This window comes from Aedes albopictus, chromosome 3 (genome assembly GCF_035046485.1).
Source record: "Aedes albopictus strain Foshan chromosome 3, AalbF5, whole genome shotgun sequence".
In the NCBI taxonomy this organism is placed as follows: Eukaryota; Metazoa; Arthropoda; class Insecta; order Diptera; family Culicidae; genus Aedes; species Aedes albopictus.
The window spans coordinates 159,414,294-159,441,661 of NC_085138.1; the positions used below are offsets into that span (position 1 = coordinate 159,414,294).

General features: G+C 35.0%; 1 protein-coding gene across 3 annotated transcripts in view; it reads left to right on the forward strand.

Annotated features, from left to right (window-relative positions):
- LOC115260992 (uncharacterized) overlaps positions 1–27,368 on the forward strand; it is a 576,828-nt gene that overhangs the window by 43,035 nt on the left and 506,425 nt on the right. For all 3 annotated transcript variants that reach the window (XR_009995597.1, XR_009995598.1, XM_062842280.1), the window contains exon 4: positions 4,260–4,373. Coding sequence is in view for 1 of the 3 variants with exons in the window: in XM_062842280.1 (XP_062698264.1) it covers positions 4,260–4,373 (114 nt within the window). In the remaining 2 variants the exon portion in view is untranslated. The remainder of the gene's footprint in view (positions 1–4,259; positions 4,374–27,368) is intronic.

Genomic DNA, 27,368 nt, shown 5'->3' on the forward strand with positions numbered 1-27,368 from the left:
TTTTCTGCAAGTATTCTTGGAGAATTCTGTGGACGAGTTTCTGGAAAAATCCTGAATACCTAGAGATGCGCAAAGATAAACACTTGCAGAGATCCCTGGAAAAAACTCCTGAGATATTTCTAAAGAAATTTTCGCAGAAGTTCCTAGAATGAGTTTTTGAATAAAGATCTCAAAGAGTTCGAGTAGAAATTAGTGGAATTATCCATAGAGAAAATGCCGGATGGTGGACTCCTGCTGGGATCTCTTGAGCAATTCCTGTATGGTTTTCAGCAGAATTTTTGCACATATGGGAATTTTTTATGGAATCCCTTGAACAGTGTCTAGACAAACCTCTGGTGGATTTTCTAAAGAAATATATGTAATATTTTCTGAAAAAAAAAACACGGAGGGATTTTTTAAAGAATCTAAGAAACAATTTCTATGAAAATCCTTGAAGAAAACTCTAAAGGTGAAAAAAAAATCCTTGAAGAAAACTCTAAAGTGAAAAAAATTCCTAAGGATTTTATGTATGATTCACCAAAATAATTTATAAAGTAAGTTTTGTTAGAGTTTCAGAAGAAACCTATATAAATCTATTAAAAACGAATTTTGGATATATTTATGAGGAAATTTCAGAAATATCTTATAGAATCCCTGAAAGTATTTTTGAAAAACGAAAATCACCAGAAAAGTTATTTGTTTCTTTTGTTTTTTTTTTCTGAAAGAATTTCCGGAGAAATTTTTTGAAATAATTCTATGGTGGAATCTCTAGAAAAATTCTTGTAAAAAAAACCCAGTATATTGAATATTTAGTAGGATCGGGAATATTGGCACCCGTCGTCGGATAAGATATAAAAATGTCACCAAGAATACGAACGGTAATCCTCCAAGAATGTACGTAAATTTCTTTAAAAATCTTCTAAAGCAAGGATCTTTATAGTATTAACAAGTATAAACAAATTTGAAAAATAATCATAAAAGATCCCAAGAAAAAATACAAGAAAAATTGCAAATTCTTCAGAAAATACAATTATTATTGCTATCAGGTCTAAACAGGTCTAAACAGGTGTGTGCTGGCGAGAAAAAATATCTTTGTCGTTTTCTTATCGACGGAAAAAACATCGGTGACGGCGGCGCACACGTCTAGTTTGTATATGGGTCATTCCATATGAAGTGACCGAGAAAAAGTGGAAACGTGTTATCGACCATCACGGATTTTGACCAAATTTTGTTGGAATGTTTGTTCAAATGGAGGAAGAAAAAATCCAAATTTTGGTGCCGATCGGATCACCCCTCGGCCCGTGGCAGCACCCCTCGTCTTTGCCAATACAAGAAAAATCCAAGTTTTCTCTTCCTTTTCTTAATTTATAGCTTTGAAACTATAACATAAAGCCTGTATCCGCAATAATCGGGACACAGAAGTACGGCAGTAACTCTGTACTGAATCGATAAAAATTGGCCAAAAATTAACTGAGAACTCTTCAATTCTCTTCCAATTTTCATTCGCATAATAGGTGGTTCTTTTCCGCTACAATTCAAAGTTCTGTAAGGATAATTATGAAATTTTGTAAGCAGTTATGATACTAATAGAGACACTTTCTTGCAAAATTCCATTAACTTTTATCAATTGGATTGAAAGTTACTGCTGTTGATAGAGGTTAGTGTTAGTGAACATGTTTCGTGTTTTTCATGTGCGATGTTTGCCCATTAATAACTTTTGAATGTATCTGTCAATTTTCATGAAATTTTCACAGAAGGTAGTTGATTATGTGTGTATTACGCCTGCAAAATTTGATGATTATTGGTATAGTACTTTCAACAATATAATCGAAACAATAAGGGGTGCTGACTAGTTGTTGTCTGAGGGGCTAAAATCACAGTCAGCCCCTTTATATGTTTCGAACATAAAATTGTTGATAGTGCATCGATTTTTTTGAAATTTTGCCCATGCAAGTAAAGTAGATTGAGAGTTTATGTTCAAAATTTCAGCCATTTCCTGTATCAAATTCAAAAGTTACAGCGCTGACAAGCTAAACCAGGGGCTGTACAAAATTCAATTGCACGCGTTCTACTGTTTCATTGCTACAACAAAAAGTACTGCACCTATTCACATGAAATTTTGCAGGTGAAATGAACACATCTTAAGCTATAGGCAGGCCAAATTTGAGCAATTTTAATTGATCTATTGCAGAGTTACAGTTATATTTCTGTGTCCCGATTATTGCGGATACAGGCTTTATACACATTTGTGACCTTCGGCTTTTCTGAAGAAAATTGTTGGAGAAATCCAGGAAAAATATTATTTTTTCGATACAGTGTTGCCAAACATGTTATTTTTCAATTTTAAAATTTAAAATCGATTTTTCGTCGAATGAGTATATTTTGATTTCAAAAATTTTGATTCCATCGTGTTTATCAGGCATTTTCCAATCGACAAAGCTTAACTCCCCGAGGTCTTTTTGGCCGTTCCAGAGATACAGCGTTTTTAAGCTTGAAAACCGTTTTTCTCTATTGTATAAAATAAGTCCAATTTACAAGTTTCGCTAAGAAAACATTATTCGATGCATTTTAAACGTAATTTGGGCTGATTTAGACAAAGGAGAATAGAAAACTATTTAAAAATAATAATATGACAGTGTTGCCAGTTTATCAATTATGGGTTTATTAGAATGGAATGGATAACAATAAAAAGATATATCTATGTTTCAAAGTGGTTTTTATTGGGCAGACATTTTACTCAACTGATGCGTTTCACCCAAATACTCCCTCCTAGTAAATTATTTTAATTCATTACGGACACCTCGCGATAATGGCGATCGAACGCGGTGATAATGAAGACGTTGTTGGCTGGCGCGCGCGGCCGGTGGTGGTAGAGGTGCTGACCCGTGAAATTACGCAAGATTCGTGGTGGTAGCACAATCCAAAAATAGGGGCAGTACTGTGATGACAGTTCTGCCACACTGACTGGATTGGGGAATCCTTTCAGCCGTCAATCTTCATTTTCCGGCTCAATGTCAAATCCACCGGAATGGTTGCCATCTCTTTCTCTTATGGGGTCTTATGGGGTCCTGATGAGATGCTTATCGAGTGATGTGAATGTCTTGATCGGCTGATAAATGGTGGATACGGAGGTTCCTTGTGCTGAGTCCGAATCGGGAAGGTTGCGCGATGCAATCAGTTGAGGTGACAGATAGTCCCCATGACATTTGTGATATGTATTGTGAGAGGGACATTGTTTCGTGAAAGAACTGACGATGCGTAATGTTTCTTTTAATTTTGGCATGAAGCCAATGGGATGCACACTCAGTCAATTTCATTTTAGAAAGAAAGGAAGAAAGAAAGGTACGAAGGAAGCAAAGAAGGAAGGAAGAAAGGAAGAGTGGAAGAAAGGAAGGGAGGTGAAAAGCAAGGAAGAAAGAAAAGACCGAAGGAAGTAAGAAAGGAAAGAAGAAAGGAAGGAAGAAAGAAGAAAGGAAAGAATATAAGAAGAAAGAAAGCGAAGAAATGAAAGAAGTAAGCAAGTAGGAAGTAAATAAGAAAGGAAGAACGGAAAGAAAAAAGGAAGAGAGGAAGGAAGCAAGGAAGGGAGAAAGGAAGAAAGAAGGGAGGTAAAGAAGGAAGTAAGGGAGAAAGAAAGAGGAAAGGAAGGAAGAAAGAAAACATGGAAAGAAAGAAGAAGGAAGAATGTCGAAAACATATTAGAACGATGGACAAAATGTAGGTTTCACATTCGCTTGTTTATGAAAATAAAAAAAAATAAAAAAATAGGAAAGTTTATTGCTTATTTGCTAATGTACAACTTGTTTGGTTCACGGAATTGTGGGTGAAAAAAAAATCACACCCATGATTTTTTTTTATCGATCGCACCCAGTAGTAAGGCGACCATGCGTGAGATGATGCTTCAATGCCGCTTGCGTATGTAGGCACTTTCCGCAACAACAACTTTACTTCTGTTTACCCGACGATTTTTTTTCTGTAGCTCTTCAATTGTTTCACCCATGTTAGCAACACTTCCTGGCTGCATCGCGAAAAAATCGAAATAAATCAACCCCATTAGCATAAACCGTGATGCAAAACTTGGTATGAATACGTTTTCCTCCTGCCTTCTAGTAGGCAATAGACAACCAATGCATTCGAAGACGACGACGGGTGGCGAATGATTCACTCTCATTCATGGACCATTGTTCATCGCCATCATCGGAAACCCATCATAAATTCCACCCGAAGATGCAAGAGTAGTACTCAGTACAAAGTTTCAATAAATGCTTTTCTTTCGACAGATTTCCTCGGAGGCTGAGCGGCGGAAAGCTTCTGACATTCGAGTGCAAAGGGACCTGCACGAACTACGATTGACTCAACTCACCAAGTCTGCCAAAAGCGAAATCCAACGACTGGTAAGTGTGCTTTGTTGTGTGTTGTTGGGAGAAGGAATGGAAACGATGGACATTTTTGTGGTTTACCGAAATGCTTCAAAGGTTAGGCTTCGTTAGCTTACTCAACGTGCCTTTAAAATACATGGTGGAGCGTGGCCATTTTCCATTTTGATGTTCTCGGGTGCAAATCAATTTACAATGCATATTACAAACGCTGCAATGGCATGGCATTGATGTCGCAATTTTTTCAGAAAATATAAAAAGATATTAATTTTGTATGCTTTTAGAAGTTTATGTCACTGGAATAATCACCTGAAAATATCTTTGGTAAAGGAATTGCTAAAAATTATTAAAGATTCCCAGTCATAAACTGACATTGTGAAATCAAAGCTGGTTACTCAAGATTTTCAGATTTCAGCGTCCCCAATACTGGTAAGCCCTTGCGAAAACGACTACAATATTGTGTGCTATGTACATATTTGGAATAATTTTTCCAATTTAGACTATAGTTCTTTAAAAATGATTAAAATTTAAACAGCAAAACTTATTTCACTTAAAGGCAACATTTGGTGAAATAGCGGACAAACGGTTTAGTTTATCTCGTTGTAAGATAAAGTTTAAATAATCAAAGATTCAACTTTTTCAGGTTACTTTGGATTACAATATTTTACAAAATTACTTTTCAACGTACTTTAGTTCAATTATAGTTTTTGAATTTCCAATGAACTCGAAGCACAATGAATTGATGTGATGCACCTCCTTTGGCAGACATTTAGACCAGTGACTTCTGGGGATTTTTTTATTATCGTACAAATTGGGTCAAAGGGTCTCAGATTTTCATGAAACTTTTTCCACAGGATGGTGGATGGATATATGAACAAAAAAAAAAATTGAGAAAAATTCAGGGTCGCCTATTTTCCCGGAAAACTCAGGTGGAAATTGTTTCTTTTTCCCTGACACTACTTACTTTGAAAAATCATAACTCAAGAACGAAGCATCATAGATACCAAGTTTTTTTTAAATAAAAGCAAATTTTCTCAAAAATCCAAAAAACTATGAACTGGAGAAAGTTTTCCACAAAATTTTACACAGTTGAGAAAACCCGTGAAGAAAAGCCGAAAAAAATATGCCCGAACTCGTGGAAAATTTTCTAAAAAGCTCTAAGCTTTCGTTTTTGAGTTATGGCCAATTTTGCTGAAAAATGTCCAAATGTGCAATATAAGCCTTTTCATGGAAATTTTTGGAATGCACATTTTTCTTTCCTGAGTTAAGGCCAATTTTGTGGAAAATGACCATGTAAGCCCATATTATATGGTAATTTTTCACAAAATTGGCCATAACTCAGGAACGAAAAAAAAATACATGCCAAAAATTTCAGCGATCAATGCTTATGAAATCACCGTCTCAAAAAAAAACTTTTTTTTAAATTTTCCTCGAGTTCGGACATAGTTTTTCCTGCTTTTCTTTATAAATTTTCTTAACGGTGAAAAGTTTTGTGGATTTTTTTTCAGTTCTGAAAAAAAAAAACTTTGTTTCTACGATGCTTCGTTCTTGAGTTATGATTTACCAAAGTAAGTAGTGTCAGGGGAAAACAAACAATTTCCACGTGAGTTTTCTGGGAAAATAGGCGACCCTGAATTTTTCTCAATTTTTTTTGTTCATATATCCATGAGCCCCGCTTATGAAAAAAGTTTCATGAAAATCTGAGACTCTTCGGCCCAAACCCGTACGGTAATAAAAAAAATCCCCTTCTTTCCGGATGCCAATCAAAATATGGGGGTAGACTTGAACACCAAAAACCTTTTTTTTTTGAAAATGTGGAGACGCCTAATGTCCATTCCTTTGTAAATTTGTCGAACCATTTTTTTAGGGATTGATTCAAGAGTTCCTCCAGGAATTTTTCTTGGGATTTCTTCAGAAGTTTCTCAAAAAATGTCTCAAAAGATTCTTCTTTGAAAAAGTTCACAGATTTCTCCAGGATTTTTTTGAGGTGTTCCTCCAAGAATTCTTTGATTAAAAAAAACTTGTTCAAAAAGATTGTATCGGAAATTCGTACGTGTTTTCTTTCGGAAATTTCTAAAGGAATTCATGAATTTTATTAAAATTATGGTAGTTCTCCAAGAATTCCTCTAAAAATTTTCTGAGAATTTGTTGCTTCAGAGGGTTTTTAATGTCATTCCGGCAAAAAATATTTACAGTTTCTAGAAATTCCGGCGAAAGTTCCTTCGTAGATTGCTTCATAGATTCTTGCAAGGATTTATCTATGGATGCTCGTTCCATTTTTTTCAGGATTTTTTTTCCAAATTCTTTCATACATTTATTATTTTTGGATGTTTTCAAGAAATAGTTCTAAGAGTACATTCATTTCTTCCAGGTATTCCTCTAGAGATTCCGTGAGAAAGTTCTTTTTTTCAGAAAGTGATTCGTTGCAGAATATCTCCAGGACTTAAGTTTAAAAAAAATCAGCAGGACTTAATTATGCTCATGCTTTAATTATTTAAAGCATTTCTACTGAGCATCTCCAGGAGAAGGGCATAGGGCGTAGGGCTAGCTTAAGAATGTTTTAAAGGTTCATTTCCTCGGAATTTCTCTAAAAATTCATTTAATTTTTTTCAGAAATTTCTTTAGAAAGTCGTCCAGGAGTTTTCCTTGGAGATATTTCCAAATCTCCTCCAGAAGTTTCTCATGAAATTATTTTTGGAATTCCTTCAGAGATATCTCAGGAAATTTCTTCAGATATTCGTCCAAGCATTTTCCCAGAATTCCTCCAGAGGTTACTTTAGAAGTTGCTTTCAGTAATTTGTTGTGCAATTTCTGGAAGAATTGCTGGAAAAATCTCTGGATGAATCTCTGAACAAATCCCAGGAGATATTTCAGACAGAATTGCAGTAGAAATTTTAAAATAAACCTCTATAGGAATTTCCGCCGGATTTTAAAAGGAGAATTTTACAAAATAGGAAACCTTTGCTGATTTTTTAAAGGAATCCTTAAAATATCAATCCATGGAGGATTGACTAAAAGAATCACTGAAAGAATTTTTGAAGGAATACTTGGGCAAACTATTTGCGACTCAAAGATATTTCATAAAAAAAGAAGAGTTACTGGAGAAATCCTTCAATAGAGTGCCTTAAGGGCCTTCTTAAAAAATCCTGCAGGAATCCGTGAAATCTCTGGAGAAATTTCCAATGTCATTGCCATATAAATTGTTTGGAAATATTACTGGAGAAAGGCCAGCATCACTAAAAAAAAAAAAACTTAGAGGTATCCCTGGAAGAAATGCTGGAGGAATTTCTGAGGAATAATACGTAGGACTACTACTGGATCTCAAGAAATAATCTGAATGAATTATTGTAGGGATCTCTGCAGGAGTTCCTGCCTGGATCTTTGAAAGCAATAATACGAAATTCCATGGAGGTTTTCTTGATGGATTTTGCGGATAAAACCCTGATTTTATTTCTGGAGATAGGGTGACAATGGGTATTAGCGGCAGGTTTGTTCTCTCCGTCATGGGGGGTTTTTGTCAGCCAAATTGCCTGAAAATTAACTATATAATTCAGCTAAGTTGGGAAGGATTTGAGACCAACTCTGAGTTCAATAGGTTTCAAAAAAAACCCTTAGACCAGGGGTTCTCAAACTTTTTCAGCTTGCGACCCACTTTTGATTGTTGCAGTATTTGGCGACCCACCAGCATGTATTTCCATAACGTGTCATTTTTTGAAAATTAGGACTGCTTTTTCAATAAATGCATATGATGCATTGCATTGCTTTCACAGGTTAACTTACGTCACGTAGTACTTAATCTTACCATTTTTTTTTGTTTTTTTTTTTTTCATTTTATGCTCTCTTAGTGTTTTTTTTTAATGTCAAACTAGGTTAAGGTACCCAAGTAATCAGTATCAGTAAATTCTGTGTCTCAAAGATTTGGGACAAGCTTGCCGGTTTCTTATAAAAATATTAGTCTGGCTCCATGAACAACTACAGAACACCATAGATTTTAGTTGTTGAAAATATAGGGGCCATTACCTATATGTATCTGCAGCACTTAAAAAAATCCTTCAGAAAGATACGAAAATTATTCGATTTTTTCAGTTTTCACGTGATTTTTTTTAAATACATCAAAAAGATCGGCAGGTGGGTAAACATCATGCAGAGATATTAGAATAATAGTTCTGCTGGATGGTCTGATAAGTTCTGATTTCTGTGAAAGTTCAGATTACCGAAATTCAACAGAATTTTATCAAGCTAAGCTGTGCCAAAGTTCGATTAAAATAAACAGATAATTTGATGAAGATCACCAAACGTTCGTTGTTCTCCTGTCGAAATTTGTCTTTTTTTTTGTTGATATTATGGTATTTTTTTCTGACATTCTAACTACTGGACTTAGTTGAAAATCTTATTAAAGAAGCTAACTGCAAGCAACAACTTGAACTTATTTTTTCCCGAACACAAGGAAATTTTTTTTTTCAGAATCTCAAACCTTTTGATTGAAAACACAAAGCTTTAGAAACAATTTCAGAATCCAGAGAGTAGTTTTAATATTCAATTTCATCCAAAACCTAAATTCTAGAAATAATTTTGCCGATTATTCAAGAGAGTGTTTGTAAATTAGAAAATGGATGACAATACCATTTGACATAAAATAATTAGGACAATCATTACTATATCGCCAAAGTCTTCGCGACCCACCAAAAATCAGCCCGCGACCCACCAGTGGGTCGCGACCTATAGTTTGAGAAACGCTGCCTTAGACGAAGAGAACAAAACGGCCGAGAATAGGTAATTTCCCCTATTTCGAATGAAATTTTTGAAGAAACTCTCGTAAGAAAACTGTGGAAGAGTTCGTGAAGAAGTGCCTGTACGATTTCCTGAAGGTACCACCGGAATATTTTTTGAAAAAAAAAAACACGCTAGCTGAAAGAATTTCTGAAACAATCTTTGCGAGAACTTCTGAATACGGAGATGAGCCAGCCTAGGGCTGAAAATCTAAATAATAAAGAAATATATAACTTTTGTATCCCTGGAAAGGTGTCTGATTCCTTCAAAAGGATTTTCTAAAGGATATCCTAGAATAATGGCTGTAGTAATCCCAGGAGAAGTTCCAGGAGAAATTTATAGAAAACTTCCTGAAAGAATTTTGGTGAAATTCCTGAAGAAATTATCTGAATGAAGGGGTCCTGGAGGATTACCTGAGGGTTTTTTTTAAAAACTCCTTGAAATCTTTTATGACTGATTTCCTAAAGTGATTTCTGAAGATTTCTGTAGTGCAATTTTGAATCCATAGAAGATTTTCCAAAAGAGTCTCTGCAGATTTTTTTTAAAGAAATCCCTGGAACAATTTTGAAAGAAAACTTCGGAAGATGTTCTAAGGAAATCCTTTTCGAAATATTTGAAGGTATTTTGAACATTTGACTGAAACTAAATGGAATTAAATCTCTATTAGTATGATGCCAGGAAAATACTCGAATCTGTGGTTTGCCAAGCACCAAATCGAATCGTTGCTCTTTTTTAAATGATTATTATTAATTTGATTGTTTTATTTTTTACTTTTCTTATTTCTTATTTTTTTTTGATTTTCTGAATTAATAATTCTCTTTGAGCATTGGGGAAATTTTTGTTCCAAACCGTACTACGCCAGCGAGCTGTTTCCAAGGTGATGCATTGGGAATGTTAACTACTTTTTCGACATCTTTAATGTGAATTTTCAAAACTATTATGGGAAAGTCGGACTAATTCTTAACCCTAGGTGTGCATTAGAGCCATTATGCACTATGTCAGCGGGATGAGTGTCAGATAATGCACGAAGAAGGTTAACCATGAATAATCAAAGTTTTTTTTAATGAGAAATATATAAATGTAGTTATTGATTGGTCTATTGCATTTACAACAGTTTTAATCGCTCGAAAATGAATTATTCTGGGACATTTTGATTTTTTATGAACTCTTTGATTTGTTGTGGAAATTGTTTAATATTGCTTCACAACCTATTTATTTATCGGTATGTTTTATTTTTAAACTTTATTTTTCTATTTTTTATGTTTCGTTTATATTATGACTCCATCATAATTCACATATTTTGTAATAATTTCGCATTAAAACAAACGAGTTACGACCTATGATTTTAATGCTATACTCGTTACAATTCAAAGTCCTGTAATACATTCTAATTTTTCAAACAAAAAAGGGACAGTCTTTCATAAACATATTGCGCCGAGATGAACCAGCCCAGGGCTGAAAATCTCGTAAATAAAGATAATAATAATAAAAAATCTCTGGAAATTGGAAAACTTCTGAAGAGATTTCGAAAGATCGGAGGAATTTGGCACTCTCAGTCTTACAAAATCAAACGATTTATTTTAATCTGCTTAATTTTAAGAGTAGACGATCTAGACGAAACAATGAAAGTAGCAACACACAGGGTTAAGAACTAGGCTAAAGCTCAATCAATTTCACCATTTTGAAACAGTCGTTGGTTAGATCAAGTAGTACTGTGAAAAGTTGATGGAAAAAGTTACCACAAAATCACCACAAAAGTAGGCTTAAACCATAAAAGTTTAATTATGTTGACCACTAATTTAATTTAACCCTTAGAAGCCCAGATCATGACCAACCGACAACCACAAAAACAGACAATTTAGGACGAAAACGATAGACCAAGTAAGACTAATTTAAGATCCCCTGAAGTGTAATTGTGACCAACCAAAGCCCTCTTTTTCAAACATAGTTTTCCCTTGAAAAAGGCCACATCCCATGGCCGAAACGTCGGGCAGATTAAAATAAATCGTTTGATTTTGTAAGACTGAGAGTGCCAAATTCCTCCGATTATCATAGTTCCAGTCGTTCGCCAAAAACAGATTTCGAAAGAAATTCCCGGAAATATTTTCGAAGGAGTCACTAATGCATTTTCTGAAAGAAATCTTGAAAGAATTCACAAGAAGATGTTATCTTTTTTTTCTCCTGGAAAACAAACCTTAGAATACTAAAGAAGTCTCTAAAGATGCATCAGAAGGAATCTCTGAAAAACAATTTAAAACGAATCAATAGAGGAATTTCTAGTTGGATTTCTGAATGAACTTTTTAAATGAATTATTGGAGGAATTTCCTAAGAAATCTTTATTTAAACTCCAGCATAAATCTCTGAAGGAATACTTATAAAAAAAACCGCTTGAGGAATATCTGAAGCAATTCGTTGAGAAATGATCCGTTAAAATTTCTGAAAGAATCACTTGTGAAATGTTTAGAGGAATTCCTGAAATAATCTCACATGAAAATCCCCACAAAGATTTTGGGGGAATTCCCAGAGAGATAACTGAAAAAAAAACAAATTGATGAAACCTTTTCAATATTCCTTTAACTTTTGAGATATTTTTAAAGAAATTTCTGTACAAATGCCTTGGTTCTGAGATTCAGAAAAAAAAACTGAGGAGATATTCCTAGAAATATTCTTGAAGGAAATCCTGGCGGAATGTCTGAGAAAATACAGTAAAGAATAAGGCAGACAATTAAACGTTCCATATTAAATACAAAATTTCCCATAAATTATTCGAAAAGTCCCAGTGAAGAAACAGGGGTGTAAGCAGTAATAAATAACAAAAGTTCCATAAACAAATAAAAAAATGCATAAATAAATCAAAAGTTTCCATAGATAATTGATTTTAGAGCAATTATAAACGTCAACAATGCAATGAATAAATCAAATGTTGCAATAAAAAAAGCTATATATCCCACCAAATAACTACGAATTTTCCATAAACAAATCCGATTTTTCCATAATAAATTAGAAAATTCACAATAAAAAAATATATCAAAAAAGCAACAAAAATTCAAAAAATGCAATAAAAAAATTACGAAATTACCCATGAAAAACGAATGCAGGAAAATATTAGACAGTGAAATGCTGGATCGCACTTATATGACTGAAAAGCCTGCGTAGCTATGATTGCAATTTACCGAGCAATTGCTTGCTGTCCGAACTCGCTATCGCTCGTCGGACCTAAAAAAGGGATAATATCTATGTTTGCATTATACCGGGCAAATTCTTGGATCTTTGGTTTGCCTTGAACTGAATTGATGCAGTTGCGGTGCATCGGATATGGGAAACTTCGGCGGCCTTCAGCCGCCTTAGTTCCTCAATCGTCTATGCGGCTTCGCCGCATGGTCTATATCACGAGCAGAAGAAAATAACAAGTGAATAACATGTCAAGGTATTTATCTTAAATACTACTATACCTTGATATACCCTTCATTAGGTGGTAATAAGAGGCAAAATAACAAAAACGAACACCAAAATTTTGTATAAATAACACCTACAAAATAACAAGTCTTGTTATTTCAATAATGAATGCATACCTAAAGTTTCAAGTGCTGTATTTGGTATCCCAAAGTTATTGAATAACAAGTTAATAACATTTCTTGTTATTAAATTTTCATTTGTTCGATGACTTCATGATGTAATAGCAAATTTTGTTCTTCGCTAATTTTTATTGCTAAACCAACAAATACTACATCAATACCAAACTCTGCTCAAATATCTCCAACTGTTATTGTGATGTTCTCATAACATTTCGTAGAATAACGCAGCAATAACAATTTTAGATATTAGAGCAGAGGTTGCTCTTCGCATGGTATTTGTAAGGTATGCCCTTCTGCTCGGGATCCCTTTCGTGACGGAGCACAAAAAATTGAAATCTCCATACAAATGGCTCAACTTTGGCTCTCAAGAACTCTTAGATTTTCCTACAAAACAACAATTATTTTACCTCATTTGAAAGAACTACTCTTTATCTTTCGATTTCTAGCTTTGACTACCTGGACAAATCGAAATTGAAAATTATGCGACAGACAAGACTTTTTCATGTTTTACGGTTTTTGTCCACTTTTTGTATATCTTGTTGTGGTGAATCTCACAGGCAACGCAAGCAAAAGTTTTTTTTACACTACCGCTCAACAGCACAATTGTGCTGGTTCGTCACGAAAGGGATATAATGTTTTGGCTCAAAATGCATTTACGTTTATCGCTCGTTTTTTGACATTTATTGGTAATATATTTTTTTGGTTATTGCACTTTTTGAATTATTTATTGCTTTTTCGATATTTTTTTATTGTGAATTTTCTAATTTACTATTGAAAAATCGAATTTATTTATGGAAAATTCGAAGTTTTTTGGTGTGAAAATCGGCTTTTTTTGTTGCAACAGTTGAATTATTCATTGCATTTTTGACGTTTTTAATTGCTCAAAAATCAATTATTTATGGAAATTTTTGATTCATTTATGCATTTTTTTTTAAGAAATTAAGAAATTTCACCAATTTTTTTTAATAGTGCGTTAGAAATCTCTTCAGTTAATTCCTCAGAACCACTCCAGAAATTCATTTAAAGATTTCTTTAGAAAATTCTTCATAAAGTTCTCCAGGAGTATTTTCTTGGAATATTTTTCAAAATTCCTCCAGAAGTTTCACATAAACTTCTTTTAGGAATTCCTTCAGATATACCTGAGGATATCCTTTCAGGTTTTCCCGCAACGATTACTCTAGGATTTCCTACAAAGATTGCTTCTGGAATATTAGTTCAGCAATCCTTCCGGAAATTTTCCAGAATTTCTTCAAGGAATCTCCACTCTAAAGTTATCTATTGGAGTTCTTAAAGTGGTTCCTTTAGAAAATGTTTAAGGGAATACTTCAGTAAACCAAAATTCCTCCAGTAATGTTTTGTGCAATTTCTGACAGAAATGCTGAAAAAATCCCAGGTGAAATCTTTGAAGGAATCCCAGGAGATATTACTGGCGGAATCGCAAACGCCATTTCAGAAGGAACCTTTGTAGGACTTTCAGCAGAAATCCCCGAAGGATTTTCTCAAGGAATTGTAGTTGGAACTTTAGAGGAATTTCCGTCACAGAAATCCCTTGCTGAATTATTTAAAAAAATCCTTAATTTGATATTTTAAATTCTTCAAAAGTTTGGGGTCACTCCCTCAAAAACATGTCATCTTGTTAGGCCCATATCTCCGTCAATTTGCGTTCGATTTCAAAACTCTAGATCTCAGTCAAAAGATAATAAGTCAAAGTAATTTTGAACATGATTTGGGTGAAACTTTTTCAAAAATGTTTGCATGTAAACTCAAGCTAAAGTTGCCAAATTTTCTATTTTTATTCAAAACAAATCGCAGTATTGCTGGAAAATGGGTGTGATTTTTGCAGAACTTGGCTAAAGATTCTAGACAAAAAGTTATTAAGTAAATTCACTCTTGATGTCATCGACCAAATGTTTGGGGTTGTGGAATTAGACGCAAATTGGCGGAAATATTTGCCCAAAAAAGGCATGCTTGAGGGGGTGACCCCAAACTTTTGATCGGGAGTGTACACTCCCGTGCAAAAGTTTGGGGTCACCCCCTCAAAAACATGGAAATGTTTTTCGGTCATATTTCAGTCATCTTTCATTTAATCCAGTCGTTCTCAGACTCTATCGAAAGATAAAGAATTGGGATTGATTCGTAGGTACTTTTCACAAATTTTATATGAATTTTTTTGCATAAAAAGTTTACCTAAACTCACATGTTTTTCCTAAATCTGTACGAAAAATAGTTTTGCGTGTAATTCAAAATGGGGTCGACCAAATTTTAAAATTAAAGTTGCATTAGAACCCTATTTCTATCCTCTTTGAGAGCCATTCACTAGATTTTAGCGGAAAAATTCATAACATAAATTAAATTATTGAGTTAGGTTTACAAGTCACCGTGCAAAAGTTTGGGGTCACCCCTTAGGATGGTGCATCGTGCAAAAGTTTGGGGTCACCTTCCAAATAAAGTCTGAGTCGGATTTTTGTTCAAATCGTCATTTCGTTTTGGTGCAACTTCAATTCTTTCTTTGATAGTTGAATGGCAAGACACAGAAATGATTATGAAATGTTCATATATTAAGTTTTCGACTAAGTTAAGGCGGAAAATATTATATAAAATCCATACTAAATCAGCTAAGTACGTTATATAAAGTGCCAAAGAGGATGGAAGTGAGATAAAAATGACTGATTCGCGAATTGTACCCTAATAACAATAGGTGTTATAACCACAAGCAAACCATTACCCCAAAATCCATAAGTTTAAGGAATGTTACATATTTTAATTTGAATGGCATTTTCATCAAAAAGTTATCCCTTTGCTTTGCACCAAAACACTAAATCTCGAATGTAATAGTACATTCGGAGAAATGACATTCATTGTAATGTTTTTTTTTGGGAAAATTGTGTATTTGTGGTTTTAACACTTACAGTTATATAGGGTAGAATTCACGAATTAGTCATTTTTATCTCACTTCTATCCTCTTTCGCACTTTATATAACGAATTTAGCTGATTTAGTATGGATTTTATATACTATTGTCTACCTTTACTTAGTCTAGAACTTAGTTTATGAACATTTCATAACAATTTCTGTGTCTTGCCATTTAACTATCATAGAAGGAATTGGAGTTGCACCAAAAAAATGACGGTTTGAATAAAAATCCGACTCAGACTTCATTTGGTAGGTGACCCTAAACTTTTGCACGGTGACTTGTAAACCTAACTCGACAATTTAAATTATGTTATGATTTTTTTCGCTAAAATCTAATAAATGGCTCTCAAAGAGGATAGAAATAGGGTTCAAATGCAACTTCAATTTCAAAATTTGGACGACCCAATTTCCAATTTCACGGAAAACAATTTTTCGTACAGATTTAGGAAAAACATGTTACATGTTTAAGTTTACCTAAACTTAAACTTTTTGTACTAAAAATTTCATATAAAATTTGTGAAAAGTACCTATGAATCAAATCTAACTCTTTATCTTTCGATAGAGTCTAAGAACGAGTGGATTAAATGAAAGATGACTGAGATATGGCCGAAAAACATTTCCATGTTTTTGAGGGGGTGACCCCAAACTTTTGCACGGGAGTGTATGTAGAATCCCTTAAGAATTTTCTGAAGAAGTCTCCATAAACATTCCTTGAAGGGATATCAGGGAAAACTTTTTGGGAGCTCCAAGGGAAGTTTTAGAAGAGTTCAAAAGCAAAATCCTTGAATAGAGTACCTGAAGGATATTGCTGGATGAATCCGAAAACTTTTTTGAGAATTTTCCATTGGAATTGCTGTAGAAATTGCTAGGAAACATTACTGGATAAATTTCTGAATCCGTAAAAAAATACTAGAAGTATCCTTGGAAGAAATGATGGAGGAATTTGGGGAAATATACGGTCGAATACTTCTGGAACTCGTAAGAAATACTGTATGATTTTTTGCATGAATTTCTGCAGCAGTTCCTGCTAGAATATATGAAAGAAATAATGCGAGAATACCTGGATTTTCTGGATGAATTCCTAAAGACATTCCTTCGGATATTTACAATGGAATTCTTGGAGAAATTCTCTGGAAGAATTGGGTTCTTTAGGGGTATCCAGGTTATTTCGGAATCTCTGCCCAAAAAAATGTTGAAATTCAAAATTTCATAATTTTTGGTGCAGGGAAACTATTTTTAAAATTCATTTAAAATTTGTATGGGAAAAAAATTCTTCGGAGTGAACTGTCATTTTATCAATTGAACTGTCATTCTATCTACGAAAATTAAAACGGTTTTGTTTATTTAACCATCAAAACAAAGAACTTTGAACGCAATAAAATCACGTTATACGCAGAAAAATGAACTCTTCGAATATATAACTTTTGGATCCCTGGAGAGACGTCTGATTCCTTTAAAAGGATTATCTAATGGACTTCCTGGCTGTAGTTATCCTAGGAAAAGTTTCAGGAGGAATCTAAAGAAAACTTCCTAAAATAATTTTGGTGAAAATTTTCAAGAAATTCTTATCGGCGTATCTGAAGGAAACCCCTGGAGAAATTGTCATTAAAATTATCTGGTAGAATTTTTGAAAGACTCCTTGACAGATTTTATGACTGAATTCCTGAAGTGATTTCTGTAGATTCCAGTAGTGCAATTTTGAAAGAAATTTTCTAAGAAAGTCTTTGCTGAAGTTTCTTAAGAAATCACTGGGAAAAAAGATGAAATATTTGCAAGATTTTCATCAAGCATTGTCCAATTATTCTGCAAGAATTACATCACGGAACTCTCTAATGCTCTTTCGAGGTTTCCTGCCAGGTTTTTTGAGGAATTTCTTCAAACGTTGCGTTAGAAATTGTTTCAGGAATTCCTCAAAATATTTTTTCAAGGTTTCTTAAAAAAAGTCCTCCACAAATATCAATAGATTTTTTTTCCAATATGTCGAGCAAGAATTTCTCCAAGAATTGCTTCAAAAATTTCTGAACGGTTAATTTTTCCATGGTTTATGTGAGAGTTCTTCCAAAGATACCTTAAGACATGTTTCTTGGAGTAATCAAATGCTGAATTAATCCTCGTAGGAATTCTAAAATGCTTCTTCCAGAAATTGTGAAAGCATCTTTGGCGGTTTCAAAGATTTTTTTGGAAGAAATTTCTTAAAGAAATTAATATTCTTGGAAAAGTTCCTGAAAGAATCGTTAGAGAAATTTTTGAAGAAATCCCACAGGAATTCCCCTAGTTATGCATTAATGATTTATTTATTTAAGAGCCGATGAAGGCATTCTTGAGCAAATTTTTGGACGATCGTTTGAGGAAACCTTAGTAGGTGAATAGTTTGAGAATTTCCTGATGAAATTCGTGAAGATTCTTTGGAGAAACTCCGGAAGAAATATTCGGAGAAAAACTTGTATGTATGAAGTACTATCACATCTTTGAAGAATTCGCTGAAAGAATCTTTGAAGGACTTCGTAAAAATCTTTGAGGGACTTCTTAAAAAAATCTCATGCAAATATCCTTAGGAAAAGTGTTCAATGTATTCTTGAAATTTATAGATACCTTTGTTGGAATTCCTTGAATAATCACAGCAATTTTTTTAAAGGAATTTTTGGAGGAATTCTAGAAACCTCTAAACAAATATTTGGACAAATACTTGATGAAAATTTAGAAGAATTTTTACAAAGGCTCCTCGAAAGAATTTTAAAAGTTTTTCTTTTACGGAAAGTCTCCTAAAAGAATAATAACTCTTGAAGAATCTTTTATGATTTTTTTTAGTATTCCTCCGATGACTTTTGAAGAATTCTTTAAAGGAACTTCAGAAAAACTTTTTGGAAGAATCCCTAGAGATTGTCATAGAGGAGCTTCTGTAGGAATGCCTGTAAGAAGTCTTAAGGATTTTATGAAGCAATTTTTCATGAAATCTTTGGAAGAATTTCTGAAAGGAATTCTTGGAGTAATTTTATTGAGTTACCCTTTACCGAATTCTTGGTTAAATTTGCAGAACAAACTATTGCAGAAATTCTTTAAGAAATTCTTGGTTGAATTGTTCAAAAAATTATCAAATTAATGTATGCAGGAATCTTTGATGAAATTTATGTAGGAATTCTTCGAAAAATTTCTTGGAATTCCTAAAAGAATATTTGAAGGAACATTCGAAAGATATTTGGAAAAAAAAATTGCTGCTGCAACTTATGAAAGAAATCATGCAGGAATTTTAGAAGGAATCTTCAAAGAAAATCAAGTAGACATTCTTGGAAATTTGCCTTGGTATTCCTTAATGACCTAACGAACTCCTGAGAAAATCCAAGAAAAAAATCCTGAAGAAATCACTGCAGTAGTTTCTAAAGCAACCAGTGCAAGAATCTCAGAAAAAATACATAAAACTACAAATAAAAAAAAACTGTAGTAATTTTTGAAAGATTTTCTAAAGAATTCATAGAAGATTTTCTGAAGGTATCCCTGGAGGAGTTTTTGAAGGAATTCATGGAAGATTTTCTAAAGGAAATATTGAAGAAATTTCTGAATTTTTTTTGGAGGAATTTCTTGCAAGGTTTCTTGAAGAATTCCTGGAGATTTTTTTTAGCAAGCCATGTAAGATATTCTGAAAGGAATGTTTAATGGCTTTTCTAAAAGAATTCATGCAACATTTTCGAAAACAATCTATGACAGATTTGCTAAAGGAGTTCTTGAAGAAATTCCGAGAAAATTTTTTTGAAGAAATTTCTGGAAGATTTTCCAAACCCCAAGAAGAACTTCCAAAGAAAACTTTGGGGGAAATTGTATAGGAATATATGGAAGCTTATATCAAGGAATTCCTAGAAAGAGGAATTTTAAAAGGAGCCCATTGAAAAAATCTTCAAAGTTTTCCTTTAGTAATCCATGGAGAAATTCCTGATTAAATCCTAGGAAAGGTTTTCTAAATAAATCCCTGGAGACATTCTGGAGGCTGGATGTCTGGAGAAATTTTTGAAGACACCCCTGGAAGTTTTTGTATAAAATCCTCGAAAACTTTCCGAAGGAATCTCTGGAGAGATTTCTGAAGAAATCTCCAGAGGAAGTTCTTGAAAAATTCTTCGAAGATTTTTTGATGAAATGCATGGAGAAATGCCTGCAAAAGTCTTTAAACTGAAATTCTGAAAAACTTCCCGGAATCGTTCGAGATATTTCTGGAGTAATATCTAAAAGAACTTCTTGAGGAATCACTGAAGCAATTTCTAAAACAATCTTCAAAAAGAAAATTTCTAAATCAATCTTTGGAGATTTTTTTCCTGAATTCGCGAAGGAATGCCTGGTGGAATCAGTTTCTGCAGGAATTTGATTTGAAATACTTTCTTGAATAAAAAAACGAAATAAATTTCTGAGAATTTCTGAATTAGCATCTAAAGGAATTTCTGGAGAATCACTGGACAAATTTCTAAAAGAATCCCTTGATGAATTTTCCAAATTTTTTTCTTAAAAAAGATTCTTTTGAACGAATTTTTGTAACGTGTCTGGAATAATTTCCAGTGGAATTTCTGCAGCAATCTCTTCTAAAACAATTTCTGGAAAAAAATTCTATAAAATTAAAATAATTTCAGAACTTTTTTTTTAATCAGATTTTTTAAAACTTAGAGCCCTACTTCGAAGTATCCCAAGAAGATTTTGAGAATGAATCTCTGGAGTGTTTTTAAATCTCTCAAAGATTTTCTTAAGGAATCTTTGAAAAAATAATCCAAAGAAAACTTTGGAATGATTTTTTTTACGAATCTGGAACCTAAACGGCAGTACATACATTGTGCAATGGCCATAATTCAATATGTTATGGTGCATACAATTATTTCCATGGTCAAAATATGTTTTACCATTAATATTTTTTTTGCACTGCTTCGATCAAATTTTAGACGGAGATTCCATTTTAAATCCTCAAAATATATCAAACATGACCACCACCGAAGCTGCTTAGGTATTTCTAGCCGGATGAGCCTTATTTATGAATGGCGGGACACCGATCCTATCAAAGCTTGTCTCGTTTGGCGCATGATGTTGCTGCTGCTGCTGCTTAAAATCTGTGTTGAGATGAGTCACTCCTGCCTAAATGTTTGGCGCTTTGAAATCTCTCACGAAAATCTTGTTTTAGTGGTGTATTGTTTCGTTTTATTTTCATCCATCCAAAGCTATCCCCGGAATTCACGTTTCGATTTATGACGGTTGATGGAAACCGTATTATTAAACGCTGCATGTTCTTCGTCTTCACAAACGCATTCGTCCCAACAAAGAGATTATATTTTTTTGGCGTAATGTACAAAATTCTTCAATTAAGCAAAATTATGAATGAACCTTATCGGTGAGGCAACTGCACAAAGCTGTAATTTGCCTGAGTTGTGCCCATGGGGCACATTTTACCATCCTCTGCGATCCATATGTAACAAAAAATCGCAAACCATAGGAATCCTCTGCGCAACAACCGTTTGGGATGGCCCCTGGCGATTTATGATTCTCTGGGTTAAGCAGAAGCAAAGCCCGAGAAGGAATCATCATCGGGAGATTTTTTAATGTGGTTTTGTTCTTTGCTTGCCTTGCTGCTTCATCGGTGAAGAAGATGAATGGTGCTCAAGGGTTTCGAGCTTTGCATTGTACGTCCCCAACCAACAAACAACCTCCCAAACGTAAGGTATATGTGCAGCACGCCCCAGACAGAATACCAAATTAGCTGACCCGAGCAGAAGAAAATATCAACAGCATAATAAAATATGTTATTTTGGCTTAATAACTGTATAATGGAATCAGTATTTTTTATGTTATTAGCATAACATTATGATGTTATAAACTTGTCTGTCATAAGCGGCAAAATAACATATATCATAACAAAAAAATGTTCCTGAAAGACTAATTCAATAACATGTTTTATTAGACCAATTACAACTTAATAACAGAATCTTTTCAACTTGTTACTGCTGTGTTATTCTTCACCACGTATTTGTACATTTTCTTCAGCAGAATAATAATTAAACTTGTTGTATAACAAAATATATAGTTGAAATGTTATCTTGTGTATATATCTCAATAACTTGAACATAACAAAATAAAATTGCCCAACAAAACATGTTATAAAAAGTATATATTTTGATTAGTTAACAATAACAAATTTTGATATAAAAACAGGCTATGTGATTCTGTTGTTATCAATCTGCTATTTTCCTCTGCTCGGGGACTGGTGACTGCTGCTGGCTGGACTGTGGCGGTGGTGAAGATGGGCCGGGTTGAATATAAGTACCTCGAATTGCCCGCGATTTGTGCTGTGTGCATGCCAAGTTTGCCCGGAGGCAGATTCTCACGCCTCTGTCTTTGCAGTTAGCCTCCACACGGGATGCAAGGGATTTTGCAGGATGGGAGTGGAGGGGTTTTTGTAGAAGAGGGTATGTGGAATTTAATGTTCCTTATGAATGGAACATTTTGCTTATCTGACTGATGGTGGGGAGTGTTCGGAATATATAGGGGTAGAATCCTATTCATTCTTAGTGGATTGGTAGTATTTTAAACAAGAATATGACCAAGATCAATCAGATATTGGAATGAATCATTGTTTTTTTATTATGCTAATTTATTGACCCATTAAAACTATGTCTTAAATACCACTGGTACCGGTAGCCTTCTCATTCTTCTCGGCGTAACGTCCCGATTGGGACAAGGCCTCCTCAGCTTAGTGTACTATGAGCACTTGTACAGTTGAGAGCTTTTTCTGCCAATAACCATATTCCATTTGTTTACCTGAGTAGCATTGGGCAAATCTGGCTGAGACATCGGTTTTTATGAATCGATTCGAATCGGATCAGATAATCGATTCACCGATATAATCGAATGTTTTGAATCGATGTTTTCACATCGATTCGATATTATAAAAAATACAAAACTATGAAATGATTCGTTTAGTGTATATAGTTCAAGTTCAAGATATGTTTTATTTGTCTTAATAAATTCAATATCAACATTTGAGATTGCACATCGAACATTTCGCAACTCTGACTTGAAAATGGAAATAACGTGGAAGCAGTGCATTCTGAAAAAAAAGGAATTTTAATATTTTTGAATCGAAAGAAAAAATCTGAGATCCTAAGATTCCCCAAAACTCTGAGAAGTATTTCAATATAGTACTGAGATAAATTCCCGCAGATTGCTGATAGAAACTTTCCCAGGATCTTTAAAGAGACTCCTCCAGAATTCTAAAAGGAGTTCCTCATGAATTATTACTGAGATTTCTTCAGAATGCTGAACATTATTACAACAGAATCCTGAGCGACATTATCTAGAAAAGAACGCAAGACTCTTCCGGTATCTTGGTAGGAATTCTCTTGTACTAAGCACTGAAATCTTTTAAGAATTTTCCTAGAATCATAAGAGAGATTTCTCCATATCTATGAGAAGAATTGTCTCAGAACTCCGATATGAATTCTCCCAGAATCCTGTGATAGATTGTCTAAAATCCTAAGCGAAGCTTTCCCTTTGAATTCTCCTAAAATGCTCCAGAATCCTAAGAGGAATTATCCGGAATTCCAAGAGAGGTTCTTCCACATTCTTGAAATAAATTCATCTAGAATACTGAGAGAGATTCTCACAATACTTAAAAGAAATGACCCAGAATTCTGAAAAAGGTAGCTTAGAACCCTAACACTGGGCGGGATTGCCAAAGAAACCTGTGATATACTCTCACAGAATTCTGAGAGAAAGGATTCACCTGGAATCCTGAGAAGAATTCCTCCTGTATCCTTTTAAGTATTCTCTCAAAATTTCTTTAACATCCTGAATGGATTCTCCCTGGAAGGGATTATGAATACTTCTAGAATGGACTTCCCGGTATCCTGAGAAGGATTCTCTGGAATTCTGAGAGGTATTCCGAAACAAAACATAAAAAACCCCTCACATTCCTGAAAGTCATTCCCCGCAGAATCTTTGGAAGGACTTCCCTTAACTCCTGAAAGAGATTGTCCTAGAATTCTGCGAGTAATTCTTCAAGAATACTTTACATTATTACACCAGAATCTCAAGAGAATCTTCCCATGATCATGTCAAGGAATTTCCCTGATTACTAAGAGGAATTCTCCCAGAATTCTGAAAGGATAACTCTGAAATGAAGACTAGACTCTAGAAAATATAGCCCAAGAATCCCAAGGATTTCTCCAGTCATCATGATGACGGTGATTAACCCAGAAAGCCGATTTTTCAGATAATCTTGTGAAGTGTACCCACAGAATACTTAGTGATATTCACCAAGAATCTTAAAAGGATCTAACGCAGAATCCTGAGAAGGATGCCTCTAGAATGTTATATGGGATTTCAGAATCTTGAGAGGAATTTCGCCACAATTCTGAGAATACTGCGTATGATTCTTCAGGAAGTCTGAGAGGAGTTTCTGAGAATGCTGAGAAATATTTCATCAGAATTCTGAGTGGGATCCTAAGTGAGAACCTCCCAGAATCCTTAGAGGAATCAACCCAGATCATCTTAGAATCCTGAAAGGGGTTTCACCCTTGTTAGGGAACCCTGGTAGAGAATTCCCCAAAATCCTGAAATAATTCCCTTAGAATCCAGAGATTCCCTAAAATTCTAATAGGTATTCCCATATAATACAGCTGAGAAAAATCCTCCAGAATTTCTAATGGGACTCTTCCATAACACTGAGGATTTCTCTAAAATTCTGTGAGAGATTCCTTCAAAATGCTGTAAATTATCACACCAGCATCCTGACAATCCTTATTCCAAGAAAGACTCTTCCAATAAGAATTCTAACTGAATTCTATCAAGGTTTTCCCTACCATCCTGGGAGAGATTACGCCAGATTTCTGAGATTGATTCTCTCAGAATCTTTAGAGGAATTGTTACAGAATCATGAGGGATTTCCTCAGATTCCCGAGATGGATTCTCCCTGAATCCTGTAATAGATTGTCTCAGAATCCAAAGAGAAGTTTTTCTTCGGGATTCTCCCAGAATGCTTAGACGGATATCCCCAGAACTCCCTGGCGGATTCTCCTAGATCCCTGAGTGAAATTCTCCTGTAGTATAGCAACACATCCAGTTAGAATCCCGAAGGAGATTGCCCCAGAACCCTGAGAGGGATTCTAAGATTTACTTAGACTCCTGGTAGGAATTTCCTGGATTATATGGACCCTCGATTTTATGTACATTTTTGAATGGTAAATTCTACAGTGCATTCTGAAAAAAAAAAACTTCAAAAACGCTTCAACATCCTCTCAAAAAATCGATTAACCGGAACAAAAACATTAATGTTGCGAACATCGATTCAAAATTTCCCAACACTATACCTGAGGCAGGCTCGAAGATACTCAATGCCAAAAGAAGGCAAGAAAATTTTCATTACAAAAAGTTCGCAGACCCTTTTCTCCTGCGATTCCTTTATTGATTCCTTGCAGGACTGTTTAGTTGTTGCTTTTCAATGTTTCGTGTGGGATCCTCCCAGGATTTCAATGGGGGTTTTAATGTATTTCAAGTATAATTCCAAAGATGCCCTCAAAAATGCACTTGTTTTTTATTCACTGGTTCCCTAAATAATTCCTGCAAGCTTTTTTTGTTTCTGCAGGTTTTCTTTCCTTTAGTTTCTTCAGGTGGTAGTTTAAGGATTTTTGTGTACAAATCCCTTTATAAACTGCATTATAAATTTTCATGAAAATTCCTTCAGAAAATCCTCCAGCGATATCTCAGAAATTTATTTAGAGGTTTTTTTCAAGAATTCTTCCAGTACTTTTGTCTGCGATTCTACAGTCATTTAAAAAGAAAACCCTCCAGAAATTCTCCTACGGATTCTAGGAATTCCTCCAGAATTTTTCCAAGCATGTTTCCTTTGAATTACTGTCAGAGTTACTCCATAAGTCTCTCATTGTTTTTGCCTTTCTCCAAAAATGACTTATTGATAGAAGGCCCGGAGGGTCGAGTCACATATACCAATCAACTCAGCTCGACGAATTGAGGTGATGTATGTGTGTGTACAAAATAAACTCACATCACTTTTTGGTAGTAAACCTCATCCGATTTTTATGATCAACGGTTCTTTCGACGCGGAATCGGGTCCCATTGTTTCCTATTGAAAATGATTCGTATCGGTTCAGCCGTTCCGGAGTTATGGCCATTTAGGTGTTCCGGATCGGTACCCCAAGGAGGGGCCAGATATGAAAATGCCACAAAACCATGCATGCGACATATCATACCGTGGCTTTTTCGATAACCTGACGAACGGTAAGCAGGAAAATACTCTCAGTCCATATCTGAACCAGTAGTATTCCGGAATCGGTTCCGGATGTCCCGCCGGAGGTGACCAAATATAAAAGTGAGCCAAATCCATGCATGCGACACATCAAATAGCGGCTTTTTCGATAACCTGATGAACAGTGAGCATGAAAATAGCCTTTGACCCAGCAGAGACTACTGATAGTGTTCCGGAACCGGTTTCGGGTGCCCCGCCGGAAGTGGCCAAATATAAAATTGAACCAAACCCATGCATGCGCATCTCTATAGATAACCTGATGAACGGTTAGCAATAAAATGGAATCAGACTATATTTAGGAAAACCAGTACCGGTTCCGTGTGTCCCGCCGGAAGTGGTCAAATGTAGATGGGAACCAAACCCATGCATGCGACACATTAAATAGCAGCTTTTTCGATAACCTGAAGAACGGTAAGCATGAAAATAGCTTTAGATCACAGCAGAGACTACCGGTAGTGTTCCGGAACCGGCTCCGGATGTCCCGCCGGAAGTGGTCAAATGTGGATAGGAAACAAACCCATGCATACGACACATTAAATTGCAGCTTTTCCGATAACCTGAAGAACGGTAAGCAGGAAAATAGCCTTTAATCACAGCAGAGACTACCGGCTGTGCTCCGGAACCGGCTCCGGATGTCCCGCCGGAAGTGGTCCAATATAAAAGTGAACGAAACCCTTGACCAAACCCATGCATGCGACACATCAAATAGCGGCTTTTTCGATAACCTGGTGAACAGTAAGCAGGAAAATAGCCAGCAGAGACTACCGGTAGTGCTCTAGAACCAGTTCCGGATGTCCCGCCGGAGTGGTCAAATGTAAAAGTGAACCAAATCCATGCATCCAACACATCACATCGCGGCTCTTTAGATAACCCGATGAACGGTTAACAAGAAAATGGCTTCAAACCATATTTGAGACAACCAGTAGTATTCCGGAATCGGTTCCGGGCGTCTTGCTGGAAGTGGTCAAATGCATATAAGAGACAAACCCATGCATGCGACTTATCAAACCAAGGCTTTTTCGATAACCTGATGAACGGTTTACAAAATATAGTCTCAGATCCGTTTTGTATGTCCCGCCACAATGACCAAAATGTAAAATGAATCAAATCCATGCATGCACATCAATTTTCGGCTTTTCAGAAAACCAGTTGAACAGTTAGCAAGAGACTAGTCTAAGACCATATTTGAGACAATAGTTACAGTCTTAGAACCGGTTCCGGGTATCTCACAGGAAGTGATAAAAACAGTGAAAAAATCAATGCAAGCGATAAATATGTGTAAGTGAACAAAATATTGACAAAACTGATGCAGGGTTATCAAATCACATCCTCTCATATTCCTGAGGTGTAAATATACGGTAGAATGGGGGTTCCATGAGAAAATTGAAATTTAATCGCATCATCCTCGAGCAAAGTTTTTCAATCCCCTTCTGCGTCTAAAATTGCTGCGCAAAATTTTGATCCGACTGA